This window comes from Manis pentadactyla, chromosome 2 (assembly GCF_030020395.1).
Source record: "Manis pentadactyla isolate mManPen7 chromosome 2, mManPen7.hap1, whole genome shotgun sequence".
Lineage (NCBI taxonomy): Eukaryota > Metazoa > Chordata > Mammalia > Pholidota > Manidae > Manis > Manis pentadactyla.
Window position 1 is genome coordinate 104,414,946 of NC_080020.1, and position 18,333 is coordinate 104,433,278.

Below are 18,333 nucleotides of genomic sequence, written 5' to 3' on the forward strand. Positions count from 1 at the left end.
AAACTAGTCTCCTTAATAACCCAGGGATGTCCGAGAGCAACAGAAACGTGCTTTTCATCCCCTCATCTGTCCCATGGAAGTAAATAAGTAACCCTGCTTCAGATGAATTGCAAAGCGTACTTTGTAGACTTTTCTTTCTATATGTATACAGAAATACATATTATATATATAGTTTCAATTTCTTCCCCAGAAGATAGGCTAGGCAGCACCTGCCCGGCGTGGTTAGCAATCCCCGCCTCCAGGCCTGCTAGGGCCAGGAGGGCGGAGGGGAGGCTAGGGGCGGAGGTAGCCGCCGCACCCCCGGGCGCGCCGGCAGCGGGCAGCGGGCAGCTTGCTGCATAATTGATGGCGGGCCCGGCGCAGTGCTGGGCCGGCCTCGGGCGCGCTGAGAGCGTCTCGGGGGAGGAGGGCAGGGCGGCCGGGCCCCTCCCACTCCGCCTGGTCTCGCGTGTCCTGCCTCCGGCGCGGCAGTGGGCGCCAGGCCACCTGCGAGTGTGCGCAGGGACTGTGGGCGCCGACGGCGGTGCGCGAGGACCGAGGCTGACGGGCCGGCGCCATGCGCGCCCTCCCGGGGTTCCGGGCGCCGCCGCCGCTGCTCCTCCTGGGCCTCCTCGCCGCGGCGCGCCCGGGCTTGGCGGACAGCCACCCCCCAGGTGTGATGGCCGCAGAGCCGCGCAGGGGCCGCAGGGCGCGCGGGGAGGGTCCGGTCTCCGCGGGCGGAGGTCGGGCGGTGGGGAGGGGCGCGGGGCTGCGGGCGACCGCGGGCGGGGAGCGGCGGCGCCTCCCTCCAGGGGTAGCGCGTGGGTTACCTGAGGCGGGCGAGGGGACCGGGGCGGCTCGGGTCCCGGTTCCAGGGCGTGAATCTGGAAGGGGCAGCGCCCGGGAGTCGGGGAGTAGGGCAGGGTCTGGGTGTACCCAGGAAGAGGGCTGCAGGGCGTGAGGGTTCGGAGCGGGGCAGCGGCTGCACCTCGGCCCCAAGTGGCAGGATTCTGAAAGCCACATGCCCCAAGGCCAGCTCCCTTCACTTGAACCGACAGAAAGGTTTAAATACCACCCCCTCTCTTCCTGGAGGTGGGTTGGCTTTGAGGACGCTCTTTAGAGCTGACCTGGAATAACAAACCCAACCAACCAGCCAGAGCCCCACAGCTCAGGCTGCACGTGAGTGTCCTTGACACCAGGGGCTTCGAGACCAAGCCTTAATTGTGGTGGTGGTGTTTTGCTTGTGATTTTGAAAGAGGGATTTATGTGCAAATCATTACCAAAACCAATGCCAAATATGCCATTTTAGCTTCACCTGTTTATAACTACTTTTTATGTTTTAAGTATTCGATCCAACCTACTCTCTACGCAAGTTACAGTGTTATAAATTTCAAAGTATTAGCAGCTAATAGGAAAACTAGACCGCCCCTCGAGTACTGCCTCCCAGTACGGTGCAAATACTGCCCATCAGTAAGTAAAATCAGGCTATTCTACACATGATACTATTCTACATGAAAAAGGTTTTCAACTTTTCATAGGAATTCATTTTTATGAGCTTATAGCATGTAGATTTTTTGTAATGTATAATGAAGATGGAAACATCAAAAGACCAGTTTATTCATTTTTTAATGAATGTCCTTTTAAAGGCCTAGTTTTTAATAACTTGGACAAAACATTTGAGTTGCTTCAGTTTCTAAATTTCCTTGCCCCACGTCCTAGCCACATACTTTTTTTTTCATTCCTGCCACCTGCAGGGAATGGTCAAGGATGTTTTTCCCTTTGGGGTTATCCCAGATTCACCCATCATTCATTCACCTTAAAATACTGCGGTTCTGAGGACCATTGCCTTTTGGGTTAGTTCAAGAACATTGGTTCTTGACTTTGTTAGAATTGCCAGGAAGCTTTAAAAGTACTGATACCTGGATCCGGCCCTCCAAAGTTCCGATTCAATTGACCTGAGATTACCCCCCGCACATAGAAAACTTTTGAAAGCTCCCGTGTGATTTTAATCAGGTGATCCTAAGCAGGTTGAAAACCACTGCTTGAAATGATATAGTTTAAAGAGTGCTCTATTAGGTAGGGATTTATACTGCTGGCATCAGTGAATCAGGTTTAAGTTTGACATGCAGGGAAGACTTCGAAAGAGAAGAAAAGTAGGAAACAAATGAAAGTGGAGTACGTTAACAAAGTTGTAAATATGTAGGATGGTGTACATGTATGGCAAGTATTTGTGTGTGTATGTGTTAAGTCCTTTCCTTTTAGCTCCACTTAGGCCAAAATTATGGGAAAATGTGCCATATAAAAGGCATGAAGTTAGCACCTTATTTTAAGGCAGAATTAAGAATTTTGAGGCAATTCATCTCATTTTATAAATTGTATATTGATCTCTGAGATTTAGTTTCCTCTTTCCTAAAGGCCATTGTGAAATTTCCTGGCTTTTTTTAATCTAAGTGCTTTGAACTAGTTGGTAGTACATATTCTATATACTGAAGACATTGGGCCAAATTTTAATAATAAGAAGTTATAATTTGTCATGTTTACTTCATAACAACTATGTACCAGGCATTGTACTATGCAGTTTATATCCCAGTGGGTTAGCTTTTTTATCCCTCACTTTCAGATGAGGAAATTGGAACTTAGGGAGGTTAAATAATTGCCTGAGTACATGTGATTAGTTAAGCAGTAGAGCAGGAAATTTAGGATTGTTCAGTCTGACTCCAAATCCTGTTTTCATAAACACAATACTCAGTTGTTGCTCTGAGATAACTGGGTATGACTGTGGAAGTTTGGACCCATTGACAGAGAGTACAGTGTGTGCATCTAAATGCTTGATTTGAGTGGAAGGGCATACCAATGCAATTTGAGTCCTAGGAAAAACTTAGACATGGGGACTTACTTCAACTATTTTAGGCTGTTTCACTTAAATGTGAATGTAAAATACTCTTATAAAGGAGAAATATTAGATAAATGGGAATATTTAAACATCATTGTTATTACTCATACATGGAAAAAATTGAGTGAATGTGTCATATTTATCTTTTGGAAAATGTTTGCAGGGGAGTCATCTGAGATGGTCATTTTTAATTTCTTCAGAACATTGCTTATATGCTTCCTTGATTAACCCCTTTCCTTTCTAGAGACACTCTCCCAGCCTCAGCAACTGCCTAGTAATAAATTTTTGTTGGAACAAATATTATTTGAGCACCTACATGTGCCTAATGTTGTGTTAGTCTATAGTTTTTACCTCTCATAGGCATTTAAACTGTTAAAAGAAACACATTAAGTACAAATCAGTTTTCTAATAGGGTTGTAGATGATGCATCAAAATTTTGACTCTAAATCATCACATTTAAAATGACATTACATAAACATTTGTTCAGAATTAGTTCAATTGGCTGTTCCTCTTTCTGGTCTTTTGTCCCCACTTCCCCTCTGCTTGTTGATCTTCTAGGAATGGGTCCTACAGCCATTAGGTGGGGAAATGCAAGGAGGCATTCTCCATTGTTGGTGGGAGACAGAGTTCCAGATTAGGGAGTTAGAGGCTGAGCCAGGGTAGGATGGCATCCAGGTAGGAGAGTGGCCCCAAGTAGAGCCCAGTGAGGTGGGTGCTCCTGCAGATGGGCAGCCTGGCACCATGCCTCAGCTGAGAAGAGTGACAGTGGCTTCTACACAGGGGCCGCCAGACATGCAGTGCCTGATCCTTATTGGGGTGGAGGTAAAGCATGCTGGAGAGCAGACTGCAAGAAACTGGACCTGAGCAGGTCACTAATGACAGCAATAATGAGGGTTTAGTTACATATGATGGGATGGGTCAAATAAGTAAAGCTAGTAAGGATAGTAGGATCCAGGTTTAGAGAAGAAGGAAATAAAGAAAAGGGGAAACTAGAATGAACTGTGTTGCTGGATTTCAGTTGGCAACATTAGTATGAATTCATGAATTTATATTACAACATAACTATCTTGGAGCTTTCATAAATGTCAAAGTCATAAAAGTCAGGAGAGACTAAAGCTGTTCCAGAGTGGAGGAGAATAGAGGGACATGGCAATTAATGGCAACATGTGATTCTGAGCTTGAAACTTGTGCTAAAATAAAAAGTACGTTGTAAGAACTTTTTGAAATTTAGATGAGATGTGGGTTGAGATGGCAATGCGTAAATGCCAACTTCCCAGTATTGATGTGAGGGTATATCCTTTTTTGTAGGAAATAGATAGTAATGTTTTAGAGGGGAATGGATCATCAGGTCAGCAACTAATTCTCAGATGGTTCAGAGAAAAACTTCTTTATTCTGGACATGAAACTTCCCTGTTAGTTTAAAAAGGAGCAAAAAGAATACGAACTCTTTCTGAGAAAGCTTGCTTTAACATAGACACAAGGATAGCTGAAAAATGGTCATCAGTTTATATAGGTAGGTACCATTTTCCAAAGGAGTAAGGAGTATTTGTCTTTAAACAGGAACAGTTTGTGAATGTTCAGGCTCTTTATCCTAGACTATGACTTGTGAAGTTACTATTGACTAGCTGGCCTCACAGATTTCATTATATAAGGTGAACCTTAGAAATAAACAACTTAGGACACACATTGACATAAAAAAGTCTCACAATGTCTAATTAAAAAATAAACTCAATTTCTAATAAAACAAAGTCACTATTGACTATGATAAAATTTCTCAATACATTGTTAGTATAGAAATAATAGAGATTGTCTTTAAAAATGGTGTTATTCTTTTAATTGAAAATAACATCTTTTCTGGCATTTTAAAATTTACTGTGGTTATATATCATTACTAATGTATCCCTACTCCCAAGATAGAATCTCTTTTTATAGCCTTATAATTACATAGTTCTGAGATCCTGAAAGGGAATTTAGATGTCTCATTTGATAGAACTTGAAGCCCAGAGTACTTTTGCAATGTAGCCAAGAGCCCGAGCTAGCTAATAGCTGTAACGGGTGGCCTGGCTTGTGTTTCAAAACTCCCTCTGGTAGCACTTGATGCCTCTTCCTGGCAGGTCCTCAAAACAGGCTGCAGTCAGGAGGGTGTGATTGGCAAAGAAGGGTGTTCATGCTTTAAAATATTTGCACCTGAATGATATAGAAGAGGGCCTCAGGGCTACAGGGCCAATTGAAGATTATTAAAAATCATCATGTTGAAGATTCAATATTGAAGACGTACCTGCTTTGAAATCAGGGTTTCTTAACTTGGCATCGTTGACATTTTGGATTGGATAATTCACCATTGTGGGGGCTGACATCACAGAATGCTTAGCAGCTTCCCTGGCCTCTACCTATGTAGTAGGGGAGTTATGCCCTCCTGAAAGATAGGTTCAAGTCCTCACCTTTGGTGTCTGTGAAAGTGACTGTGCACATGTAATCAAGTTAAAATGAGGTCATATTAGATAAGGATAGATGCTTAATTCAGTGAATATCATCTGTATGAAAGAAAGGAAAGGGAGATTGGGATACTGGGACACAGTGACACAGACACTCACAGAAGGAAGATGGATGTAAAGATGGAGCCAGAGACTGCTTCCCTCAGCAGAGAGAAGCTGAGGAAGGCAGGGACTGCCCACAACCAGCAGACACAGGAAGAGGCAGGGAAGGATTCTCCCCTAGCGCCTTCAGAGCAAGTTCCTGCACCTTGACTTCAGGTTCCAGCCTCCACTATGAGAGAATATACTTCTGTTGTTTTTAAGATGCCGTATTTTTGGTAATTTGTTATGGCAGCCCTAGGAAACAAATACAATCTACCAAATGCCAAGTAGTCACCTCCCCAAGTTGTGACAATCAGAACGTCTCTGTCTAGACATTGCTAAATGTCCTTTAGGGGGCAAAAAACACCCCCAGTTGGGAGCCACTGAACATAATCCAAGTCTCATATAAGAATAACCTAGTGGGTAAAATATTTGAGAAACTGTCTTTAGAAAGAGCAGAAATCCTAGTCAAACTTCTGGGTTTTTATCTTTTAAAGAGTTTTATTTGACACAAATGTCACTGTTAACAATGACCCATGTAGAGGATACAAAACTTTCCTCTCCATTTTGTATTTCTTTTTATGTCTCAGCCTGTCCCTTTCAGGGAAGTATTCAAAACAGTATCATTTGAAATATGTTTTATTGCAATAATCATATTTTAAAGAAAAGATAAATTCACTTATATTTCTCTACGATCAAGTTTTAAAAGTAGCTTTTCGAGGCTGTGTAGAAGTGTACATTGCTCTCGTCTTAGGCTGTTTAATTCTTCTCTTTTTTTTTACTAACCTAAAAATGGCCTTCTTGTCCAATGGTTCTCATACTATGTCAAAAATATGAGTTCCCTGTCTGGACTGTTATCTGTCCCATACTTAGAAAACCTAACTTGTAAATGTCCCCATCAGGAATTTATTTTCTTGCCGAACCTTCTTTCTTGACAAACTCCAGAGTATAATATCTGGGAATCAGCGTAGATCCATTCCCCTTCTCTTCTTTTCCCCACCTGTAGCAATGGACAGAGGATAGGAAAACTACAGACCTAGAACCCAAAATTAGAACTCTAAATGCATTGTTCATAAGCTGCATTGGTAATTAGATATTTTAATGCTATCGTTCAGCCATATCATGGCTTAAATGGCGTTTACAATTTGGCGTGGTTTCTCCTGGTGATATAAGAGGAAATATATTCTGTTCCAAACCTTTGTTTTATAAATAATACATAGTATCCATTCCTAGGGTATAGTGTTTCTGTAATTGAGTTACACATTTATAATGTTATGTATGAGAATGCTAAAATTAAGATTTATTAAAATAATTATAATTATACATATTGATAGTAGTCTCAAATGTGAGGGAGATAGAATGATATTTATCCTAATTATAGCTTTCTCTGTACTTTCTCTAAATGAAGTCCAGACCTTTACAAGATTTTATAATAAAGAGATTTTGAGGGGATTTAGAGAAAATGCACAAATCTTAAAACTCAATGCAGTTTTCTAGTATTCTTTATCCTGTTTTCTCCTTCCCAATTTACCTCAATTAAATGAGGCTCCAAATTAAATATGTGAAAATGTTACCTTAATATTTTAAGTAGAGACTGTAGTATGTTTATTTCATTTAAAAATGTTAATAGCATAAATTATAACTCTCTAGCAATGTCTATTTTAAAATGTATGAAAGATATTTAAATAGAGACAATTTTGCTGTTTCACTTGAACAAATAATAGGTGAAAGTTAGGATGTTATTCAGCTCTTTGATGCAATACCCTTATGCCCTGTCTGCCCTGCGGAGAGAGAAAAACAAGTCTTTTAATCTCTGGAACAACTGTTAGATGTTATTCTTTTATGTGGCATTTTTGCCACTACTTGTAAAGAAATGCCTAGTGGAAAATTTCCAGCAATGATTAAGAAAAGGTGAGTATGATAACTTGAGGAATGCATGTTATGATTTTGACAGCATCACTCAGTATCCCACAACTTTTCTGACCCTGTCCCCCCACACCCCCACCCCCTCCTCATTCTCTATGAAATGAAACCCCATGTAAGGAGTCAGTGGCAGAACTTGGATTAGGATATAAAGCTCTTGCCTCTCCATTTTGTATTTCTTTTTGTGACTCAGCCTATCCTTGCAGGGAAGTATTCACACCACATCTGACTCTCCTGCCAATTTCCTTTAAACAACATTTTTAGCTGAATCAGCCTCCTGCCAGTTGTCTTCCTACTGAAAGCAATAAGATTTACATTCTTACTTTTCTTGTTTAAAAAAAATATCTTGGCTAAATGAAGAACTTGTCACTTTTCCTATTCTAATACCTTCTGTACACTACCCTGCTTTTCCAAAACTCCAGACATTTGTGTATATCACCTCTTAAAGGAACTTTTCCCAAGGCAGAAATCACAGAGGGTATACATGGTGTTTTTTGCATTCGGGGCTTGTACAGTGGGATCTGGACCCTGATCAGTATGAGTGCTTTAGAGGTGACATGGAATTAGGGTACAGGTGGTGGTCAGTTTATGGATGTCTGATTGTTTTTTTACTGTATGAACTGGCAATAGGAAGTGGTCACAACAGCCAGTATATTCTGAAACTACCTGAACTTCTCTATTCTGGAAGCTTGGTTTTTCCATTTCCTCCTATTCCTTCCACTTTTATAAGCTTAGATTTTTTCCAAGCCAACCCTAGACTACTTTTCTCTCCTTGTTCTAATGCCAGTCCTAAATGGGCTTTTCCATCAAGGTCTTGAGATGCGTGATGGGAAATAGCCCCAGCCTCAGAGCCCATCTCTTTGGCATTATCTCCACCTCTGTTCTACCTCCACAATACCTCAAAGGCTTCATACTCTGATCTTACATGCCAACTTGTAAAATACACAGGCTACTTATAGTCAATACTATGAATGGGTGGTTCTCTGAAATTCTATTAGCTCTCAAGCAAAAATTGTGGGCCTAAACCGATACTATTATGATCTGTGTAGCCCTGTAAAGACTGAGTTTTACTAAGCTTCATACTCATGAACATCGAGCATGTGCATGTATCAGTACTTTACGTATTCACCTAGTTAAGTGAAAGAATAATAAGAATGATAGCATTTTTTTCACCTTATGTCACTTATTGTTACTGTTTGTGTGAATAATCCTACTACTAATAAATGATGTCAGACTATCTCAAAAAGATCATGGGCTTGTTTCAGGAATAAAGAAAGTGGTGAAAACCCTCACGATTGCACACTGTTCTGCGTAGGTCGGCCAAGAAAGGAGATTTCTATAAGCAAGGAAGCAAAGATATCAAAGCTTATGTTTTGCAAGATTCACAGAACAGATGGTAGAGTAAAATGGCACATTCCTTCCCATCTCCACTCTTCTGGCTTCCTATCCAGAGGTGAAAAGCATGTGCCTTGATCTTATTGGGCTATTTTCTCTTTAATACAGCCTCTTAAGTGAGCTATGCCCAAGAAGGGGAAAAATTTTTTTTTTCATTAGGTAAAGAATCTTGATAGCCTTTGTGTGTGTGATGGAGGGGAGACAGAGAGAGAGAGAGAGAGAGAGAGAGAAATTGAGAATGAGAATGAGAATGAGAATGAGAATGAATATTAGGTGGAGGTGGAGGAAATAGTTTGTATACCTGACAGCTCAGCGAGAAACTCAGGGCATATTTTCCTATGTAAATACTGTCAGAGGGTGGTATGATTTAGATGTTTAATTCAGTAAAGGATTATTTTATGGGAAAGTGCATTCCACCATCCAAAGCTGCTTTAGATCAATCCTTTGGAATGCAGCTGACTGGAGAGCTACGTTCTTCCAGGTAGGTTTTTTTATTAGGCAACATTGTAAAAGCTGAGTGTAAGCTGAAGCAACAAAGTGATCACTAACTTTGATAACATTTTTCATACCTGTAAGAACAAGAACCAACTGGAAATCTTGTGCTAGAAATAACTCTCTGAGCTGAATATTAAAAAGGTAAATGAAAAAGGCCCAGGTTTAATTTAAATTGATTAAAAAGTTTAAAGAATGTTGCCAAGTTTACAATAAAAAGCTTTTTCTCCTTCTTGGACTTATTTGATAGAGTTGGGGTAGTTTTCATGGGAGGTGAGGTCTGGTGCCCTGAAGTCAAAGAAATGGAGACCTTCTTCTTTAATAAAAGGTTTCAAGAGAAGAGATAAGTGACAAAGAAAAACTGAAAGTCATTTTGATAAAGGGCAAACCCAACTGTAACCAGAGCTGGAAAATGCAACAGCACAAACCTGCCTGTGCTCCTTTGATCTTCCCCGGCCTTTCACAGGTTCTTGGTTAGGGTCACCCTGTCCCTCTGTTCCCTCCTCCTCTTTCTGCCTCTTCATGTCTTTTTTCTGCCCATCTGTTCTAAATCGTCAATGTCTTCATTTATCCTTTATAAAGAAACTATAAATTGAAGGGTAAGAAAATGAAAGTTTTTTTTAAAAAGCCATGTGTTGTAAATAGGAATTTTTTCAGTAAAAAATGGACATAGAAAAAAACTGGAAATTTAGTCATGTTTAATAGCCCAGTGTATTTTTAACTATGTGTGGAACATATGAGACCTCCTTACTTAGAGCTTCCTGAAAATATTTTCCATTAATACTATACAGTATAACATTTTAGTTGTTGCAAACCAGCTTTTTGATAGTCATTGAATCTTGATAATAATATGTCACCACAAGTGCTTTTTTTTACAGCTTCATCTTTTACAAGTCTACCCATCCGAGAAGAAATGATGGCAAAATATTTTAACCTGTCCTTGGAGAGTCATGACATATCACTGACTGGTAAATGTATCCTGTTTCAACTACTACAATGCCCAAATAAGTTTTTAGTTTTAATTAAGCGACTGTATTTTGCCTTATGAAGTACTATGCCAACTCATAATCTGGTGGGAGGAACACAGCAGTGTATTATACAATTATAATGGGGTATGTGGGAGTCTAATGCGATGAGGACAGCCTGTTCAGTGTCAGGGAGGAGGCAGCTAGTCCAGACATGCAGAGGCTGAGGATGGTTCTCTAGCAGAGGGGCACCTGGGAGTGGGGGGAGGGGTTCATTTTGATCTGCAGATACTTTCTTGTTTCCACCAGTTCTTACTGGTGCATCCATTCGAATCACTCTGCATTGGAAGGAGAATTCATGTGTTCACTGAGAAATCTTCAGGCAGAGAAATTATAATACTGTCAGTGACATTGCTCTCACTGGCTTTTCTCTTCCTTCTGGGCTCCTGATCTTCAGCTTGCTCTAAGTCTGAGCAAGCATTAAATGCATGACCACAGCCTGGTCATTCTGTCTGCTTCCATCCACTAGTTTGCCCTGTTTCTGCTCAAAAGTTCCTGCTAGTCTGCCTACACCTTCCTATAAAAGAAATGTTTTTTCTGCTTGATATTAAAATGCTTGTACATCTAAAGTTTGGAGCATTTTCCCTATTGCAATGGACTTTCTGAATAAAGTCTCTCCTGATTTAAGTCCGGATTTGTTTTGATTTGATAAAAGAAGAGAGTTGACATTAATTTTGAAACATTGGATCTCTGAGCTGTGACCTAGATGGTTACATTTTCATATAGATTGTTCTGGTTATCTTCCTATCAAAAAGTTTGGTCTTAGGAACTGCCTTTACTGAAATACAGAATTTAAATCTGAAGATGTGTTTATGATTATTAGGAACCACAGACCTTCTTACTGTTATCACTACGGTTTTTAATTTACTTTATGAATGGGATGCTTCATATTGTCATATCATTTTTTATTTGAATTGGGCTTACAACATTTCTGTTAGTATTTTCTCTTTCGTTTTGGCCATTTCAGAAGTTGATCTCTGTGTTAGGGTAAAGGTTTCTTGTAGAGAGATTCAAATATAATACATTAGTTGCAAATTTTGGACCAGCATGATAACATTGGCCCAGCTCTTAGCACACATACTTACCCAAAGATGCTCAAGATTGGGAAACACAGGGTCTTATGCCTGGAAGAGTGAAAAATGTGACCTTAGATTCATGAAAGCCTGGTTGTTTACTTATTTTCTGTTTTTAAAAAATTGCTAATTATTTACTTAACAGACATATAATACTGTTGACTATGTACCATGTATGTATTTCTAAATATAATTTTTTTTTTAGATAATTATTTTTTATTGAAGGGTAGTTGACACACAGTATTACATTAGTTTCAGGTGTACAACACAGTGATTCAACATTTATATACATGATAATTCTAGGTACCAGCTATCACCATACCAAGTTGTTACAATATTTTGACTATATTCCTTATGCTATACATTACATCCCGATTACTTATTTATTTTACAATTGGAAGTGTGTGTGTATATATATATATATATTTTTTTGTGAGGGCATCTCTCATATTTATTGATCAAATGGTTGTTAACAACAATAAAATTCTGTATAGGGGAGACAATGCTCAATGCACAATCATTAATCCACCCCAAGCCTAATTTTCGTCAGTCTCCAATCTTCTGAAGCATAACGAACAAGTTCTTACATGGAGAACAAATTCTTACATAGTGAATAAGTTACATGGTGAACAGTACAAGGGCAGCCATCACAGAAACTTTCGGTTTTGCTCATGCATTATGAACTATAAACAGTCAGTTCAAATATGAATACTCATTTGATTTTTATACTTGATTTATATGTGGACACCACATTTCTCTCTTTATTATTATTATTTTTAATAAAATGCTGAAGTGGTAGGTAGATACAAGATAAAGGTAGAAAACATAGTTTAGTGTTGTAAGAGAGCAAATGTAGATGATCAGGTGTGTGCCTGTAGACTATGTGTTAATCCAAGCTAGACAAGGGCAATAAAACATCCACGTATGCAGAAGATTTCTCTCAGAACATGAGGGGGGAGGTTCTAAGCCTCACCTCTGTTGATCCCCAATTTCTCACCTGATGGCCCCCCTGCGACTGTGCCTGTCTTAGGTTGTTCCTCCCTTGAGGAATCTTACCCGTCTCTGGCTAACCAGTCATCTTCTGGGGCCGTACAGGGAAATGTTAAGTTGGTAAGTGAGAGAGAAGCCTTATTGTTTGAAATGGTTAGCTTTTTACTTCTTTGCATATTAATGCCCTGTGGCTTCTATGCCCAGCATTTGTCTTGAGGTATCTTTACCACTTGGAAGAATTATGATACTTGGTAAATTCGATATAAGGCACGAATTCTATTTAAGGGTTGTAATTAGGAAGGAAGAAGAAAAGCTATAGAAGTAGCAGGCAGAAGAAAACATGGGAGGATTGATTATTTCTTTGACATATCTTCTTGTAGAGTAACTTCAGCATGTATAGGTTTTAAACTACTAATTAAATTGCGCACACACTCTAAATATAATTTAATTTAATCTTTCTAACAACTCTGCAGTGGTTTGTTTGTGTTACTGTTCACAGTCTATTACTGTTCACAGTCTACAGGTAAGGAAAAGGAGGCACAAATGGATTAAGCAAACTGACCAAAGTCACAGGTGGGAAGTCAGATCTTGGTTTTGAATCCAGGCAGTCTGGTACCAAGGACCATTCTATTAGTCATTATTTTATGCAGGCTTTCTTAATGCTTAGTTTCCCATTTCTTTCAGCAGGGTTATTAAAAACCATTATTCCTAGTTTAAGAAGACTTACATTAGTTTTGAAACTACGTAAAAAGTTTGAAAAACAATGAAAACAAATCTGTTTTAACTGCCTATTCTTGAATAGTTTTGTCTTAGAAATTTCATTTGCTGAGATAATGAATATATTTTTTAAAGGATAATTGACTTGACTAAAAATAAGTCTTTTTTTCTGATATCACTGGGTCTTAAAAACTGACTGTTTGATAATACACTGTTTTTATATCACTGTACTGTTTCCCATTGTCAGTATTTGTCATTTATTGTTTGTGCACAGTAATTTGAGTATTTCTTAATTATTACTACTAATTTTTATTTCCCTCTGCATATTAAGGTGTTTGGTTTCTCAATCAGTGTGTTATAGTTGAACCAAAGAGGTTGAAATTGAAACACAGGTCAGCAGTTTTCTTGACCATCCTTGTTGGCATAGGCACTCCCCAGTGGCACATTTGTACTATGTTGAGATGTGAGCAGGTGGCCTAGTAAGGTCCTGGTGAAGCAGGGAGAAAAAGCAGTCATTGGCAGAGAAGATATATAGATTAAAGTGTGGAGCAAAATTTGGGAACACTCATCAAGGTCAGGACAGGTAGCCATGTTGCCTAGAACCAGCCAGGTAGGAGGTCTGGGTTAGGACTACTCATACTCCAGGGCCAGGTGCTTAGTCAGTGAGGTTGAGAAAGAGGAAAGAAGTGGGAGTCCCTTATATTTGGCTGCTCAGACACTCTGTTGCAGAGAAGATCCTAGAATGACTTCAGTGAGGTGTAGATGTTTATGATGCTTCTCAGAGGCAGACTGCCAGTGATTGCATTTTATGTAAGGACCATTGATGTACAATGGGAAAAAAAAAGTGAATCCTAACATTCACACAGAGTGGTAGGAAGAGAAGAAGGAAGAGGGGACTACCATAGTAACACAAGTGGCAGTAGCTGCTAGCAACTCTTGTTTTTCACCATGGTTTCTCATTAGCAGAAATATTAACATTTTACCTGGATTTGTTGTGGAGGGCTGTTTGGGGCATTGGAGGAAGTTTAGCAGCAGCTGTTGCCTCTACTCACTGGATTTGAGTAGCACCCACCCACCAAGTTGTGACAACTGGAAACATTTCCAGATATTGCCATGTGTCCTTTGGGGGGCAAAAATATACCCATTGAGAACCACTGCTCTGTATTTTAAAGAAAGAATAGCTGTGTAGCTGTTGCCTGTAACCTCAGCATGGGAAGACAAATGACTTAGTAATTACATGATTGCTAACATTTAATAAAGCATCTCACCAAAAAGTTAGGTGATGGTGCTGAGTAGCAGACACGTGCGGCAGGGACATGTTGGTTATGACCCCTTCTCTTCCTTTTCCTCCTGATGATGTTCAGATCCTCCCAATCCTTGAGAATTAAGTCAAGAACTTCATCTTCACTAAAGCACATATAGAGAAGTACAGTTTCTGTTTCTTTGATCTAAAAAAAATTTTAAACTAATCTTTTAGTTACATGTAGTAAAAATGGGTTTATTTAAAAAAATATTGAGAAAGTTATGTTAAAAAGATGGTGAGGTAGGAAGGCAAGACAGAAACCTCCTCCCACAAACAAACCAAGGAAGCAACTATAGCAAATACAGCTAAACCTGAAAATGACCTGCATACTGCAGAACAGACCATCTGGGAAAGAAGAGAAGATCACACAAGAGGCAGAGCCATGATTGAGCAGGACCCTAGTCCTTCCCCCAGCTCAGCCCACAGGTGGAAGAAAGAGGGATGGAGTGTGAAGGGAATAGAGGCACAGGAACGCTGCACACCTGGCCCTGGAGATCTGCTCTGGGACCACAAGTCCTCATTGCACTGGGTTCTGTGATTAACAGGGCTGGATACCAGGGACAGTTGGAACACTCTGGGAGGCTGAGACTCCAGCTGCCTGTGGAGGACAGGCATGCTCCGCCAGTCCTGAGACCCAAAGCAGAGGCAGTAGTTTGAAAGATCTGCCAGAACAGGGAGGGATGCCAGAGGGACCAGGGTCGGATGGAGCTTTTTCTGCAAGAGAAAGTACAGATGGACATATACCTCCCCAGCCCTTCCTTGACCCAACAGTTCAGGCAGTCTTGGGAGCCCCAGATGCTCTAACCTCCTCACTGGGCTCTGCCCAGAGGTGTTTCCCTGTGCACCACCAGCATGCCTACATACTTGGCCCAGCAGCATCAGACTTTGTTGCCTGGCAGGCAAGGGGAGCTCTCCCAGCTTTCTTGGCCCCACCTCAGCCCAACTGGGGAGGCACCTACAGGAGCCTGCTCCCAGAGTTCCTTCCTCCCCATGGGTGGCCAAGCCCATGCTGTGTGCCATGCCACTGCCAGGGTGTGCCCAGCAACTCAGTGCCACAGTGCACCCTGCCATGACATGACTTACTGTGTCCTACCCTGCCCCAGAGCCACACCACTGTCCTGCCCTCACTATAGGCCATCCTCTGCAGAGCAGGCAAAGGGCAGCCCCACCCACAATGATCAGAACACACTGCTCTGATCGCAAAGGACCAGCTGAGGCAAACTGCCAGCACAGCGGACTATGACCACTGCTGGCAGACAGTATGGCAGCCCCACCCATTGCCCACCAACAGCTACTGGGTCTCCACAGCAAAGCAGAACCAGGCACTGGACAAAAGAGAGTCTTGAGCGCCTGGGCACCACAGGATGCCTTCTTCATAAAGTCACTCTCTAGACAAGGAAGCATAGCAGATCCATCTAATATAAAGGAAGAAACACAGAAACACTGACAAAATGAAGAGGCACAGGAATTTGATCCAAACGAAACTACAGGATAAAACACTAGAAAGAAGAATAAATGAAATAGAGATTACCAATCTTCTTAATAATGATTTCAAAGTAAAAGTCACAAATATGCTTAGGGATCTGCAGAAAAGTATTAAAGGTCTCAGGGAGGACTTCAACAAAGAGATACACAAGCTGAGAAAGAGCCACTCAGAGCTGAAGAATACAGTAACTGAAATGAAATAGACAATGGAGGGAATGAATAATAGATTGCTGCAAGCTGAGAAAACAATCAATGAGATGGAAATTAGAGAACAGGAATACAACAAAACTGAGGAATAGAGAGAAAAAATAATTTCTAGGAATGAAAGAATGATAAGGGAGCTGTGTGATCAATCCAAATGAAACAATCTTTTCATAATGGTACCAGAAGGAGAAGAGAGCAACAAAGGGATAGCAAGTCTCTTTGAGGAAATAATTGTTGAAAAGTTTCCTAATCTGGGGAAGTAAATAGACTCTCAGGTTATGGGAATACAGAGAGCCCCTAATAAAAGGAACCCCAGCAAGACAACATCACGACATAAAATACTTAAAATGACAATGATTGAGGATAAACAGAGAGTATTGAAAGTAACCCGAGAGAGAAAAAAGATTACCTATAAGGGAAATTCAATCAGGCTATCAGCAGACTTCTCAGTGGAAACGGCAGGCCAGAAGGGAGTGACAAAACAGAAGGACCTTCAACCAAGAGTCCTTTACTCAGTGAGATTATCATTCAAATATGAAGCAGAGATTAAACAATTCCCAGGTAAATAAAGGCTCAGGGAATTTATAACCACTAAACCAGCATTACAGGATATGCTAAAGAGATTGCTGTAGATGAAAATGTTCCTAAAGCTAAATAGTTTTCATCAGTAAAAATAAACCCACAGTAAAGGTAGTAGACCAATTAGTTACCAAACAAGTATGAAATTAAAACAAAAGTAGTAAAAGCAACTATACACAGTATCAGTCAATGATATATAAAAAGTGCAGATTATGACATCTAATACATAAAGTGTGGAAGAGGAAAAAAGAAAAAGGAAGTGCTTTTATATTGGGTTTGAAAAAGCAATCATAAACTTAATATAGACATACAGTCAGGAAGCTATCCTTGAACCTTTTGGTAACTACAAACCTAAAGTCTGTAATAGAGACACAAAATATTTGAGAAAGAGGTATCTAATCACAACACTAAAAACCATCAAATAACAAGAGAAGAGTATAAGAGAGGAAGAAAGCATCAGACTGGAACTATAAAAACAAGCAGAAAACAATAAAATGGCAATAATTACATACCTATCAATAATTACCTTAAATGTAAATGGACTGAATGCACCAATCAAAAGACATATAGAGTGGCAGAGTGGGTAAAGAAACAAGACCCATCTCTATGCTGCATACAAGAGACTCATTTCAGACCCAAAGACATACACAGACTAGGATGGAAACAGATATTTCATGCAAATAATAGGGAGAAAAAAGCAAGAGTGCAGTACTTGTATCAGACAAAATAGATTTCAAAACAAAGCAATGAAAAAAAGAAGGACATTACATAGTGATAAAGGGGTCAGTCCAACAAGAGGACATAACTATTATAAATACCTATGCAACCCAACATAGGAGCACCTAAATTTGTAAAACAAATACTAACAAAATTAAAGGAGGGAAGAGATGGCAACACATTCATTTTAGGAGACTTTAACACACCAGTCACATCAATAGACAGATATCAACCAGGCAGAAAATAAATAAAAAAACAGAGGCACTGAACAATTTACTAGATCAGATGGACTTAACAAATATATATAGAACATTCCACCCCAAAGCAGCAGAATACACATTTTTCTCAAGCGTACATGGAATGTTATCCAGAATAGATTACATACTAGGCTACAAAAAAACCACCCAGTAATTTCATTTCTAGGAATTTACCCAAAGGAAACAAAATCCCTGATTCAAAAACATACATGCATGCATCCCTATGTTTACCACTCTGTTATTTATAATAGCCAAGCTATGGAAGCAGCCTAAATGTCCATCAATAGAGAATTAATAAAGAAAGTGTAGTACATAAATTCAACAGAATATTATTCAGTCATTAAAAAAAAAACCCTGCCATTTGCAACAACATGGGTGGATCTTGAGGGTATTTAGGCTCAGTGAAATAAGCAAGGTGGAGAAAGACAAATATGTGATTTTACTTACTTGTGGAATATAGAAGTAAAGCAAAACAGAATAAACAAAACAGCAGTAGACTTATGGACATCAAGAAGTCACTAGTGGTTACCAGGGGGTAGGAGTTGGAGTGGGCAGAGTGAGGGGGATAAATGGGCACAAAAATTCTCAATCATAATATAAATTGGTCACGGGGATAGTAGTAACATGTGGAGAATATAGTCAGTAACTCTGTAACATCTTCCTATGTTGATAGTAACTGCACTAGAGGGGGTGAGGATTTTATAATATGGGGAACTGTTGAATCA

The 18,333-nt window shown here is 40.0% G+C and overlaps 1 protein-coding gene and 1 long non-coding RNA gene across 7 annotated transcripts in view; one reads left to right on the forward strand and one right to left on the reverse strand.

Annotated features, from left to right (window-relative positions):
* Positions 1 to 349: 349 nt before the first annotated feature.
* EMB (embigin) overlaps positions 350 to 18,333 on the forward strand; it is a 51,269-nt gene continuing 33,285 nt past the window's right edge. For 3 of the 6 annotated variants that reach the window (XR_005027733.2, XM_036900394.2, XM_036900396.2), the window contains exons 1-2: positions 362 to 653; positions 10,137 to 10,226. Coding sequence is in view for 5 of the 6 variants with exons in the window: in XM_036900394.2 (XP_036756289.2) it covers positions 557 to 653; positions 10,137 to 10,226 (187 nt within the window). In the remaining variant the exon portion in view is untranslated. Of the gene's footprint in view, positions 654 to 10,136; positions 10,227 to 18,333 lie in introns of all 6 variants that reach the window. The other 3 variants (XM_036900397.2, XM_036900395.2, XM_036900393.2) reach the window with 3 other exon arrangements.
* LOC130681782 (uncharacterized) lies at positions 10,445 to 15,235 on the reverse strand. Its single transcript, XR_008995039.1, has 3 exons — positions 15,111 to 15,235; positions 11,369 to 11,407; positions 10,445 to 10,559 (listed from the first exon to the last, which is right to left on the reverse strand). It is a non-coding gene; the product is annotated as an uncharacterized LOC130681782 (long non-coding RNA).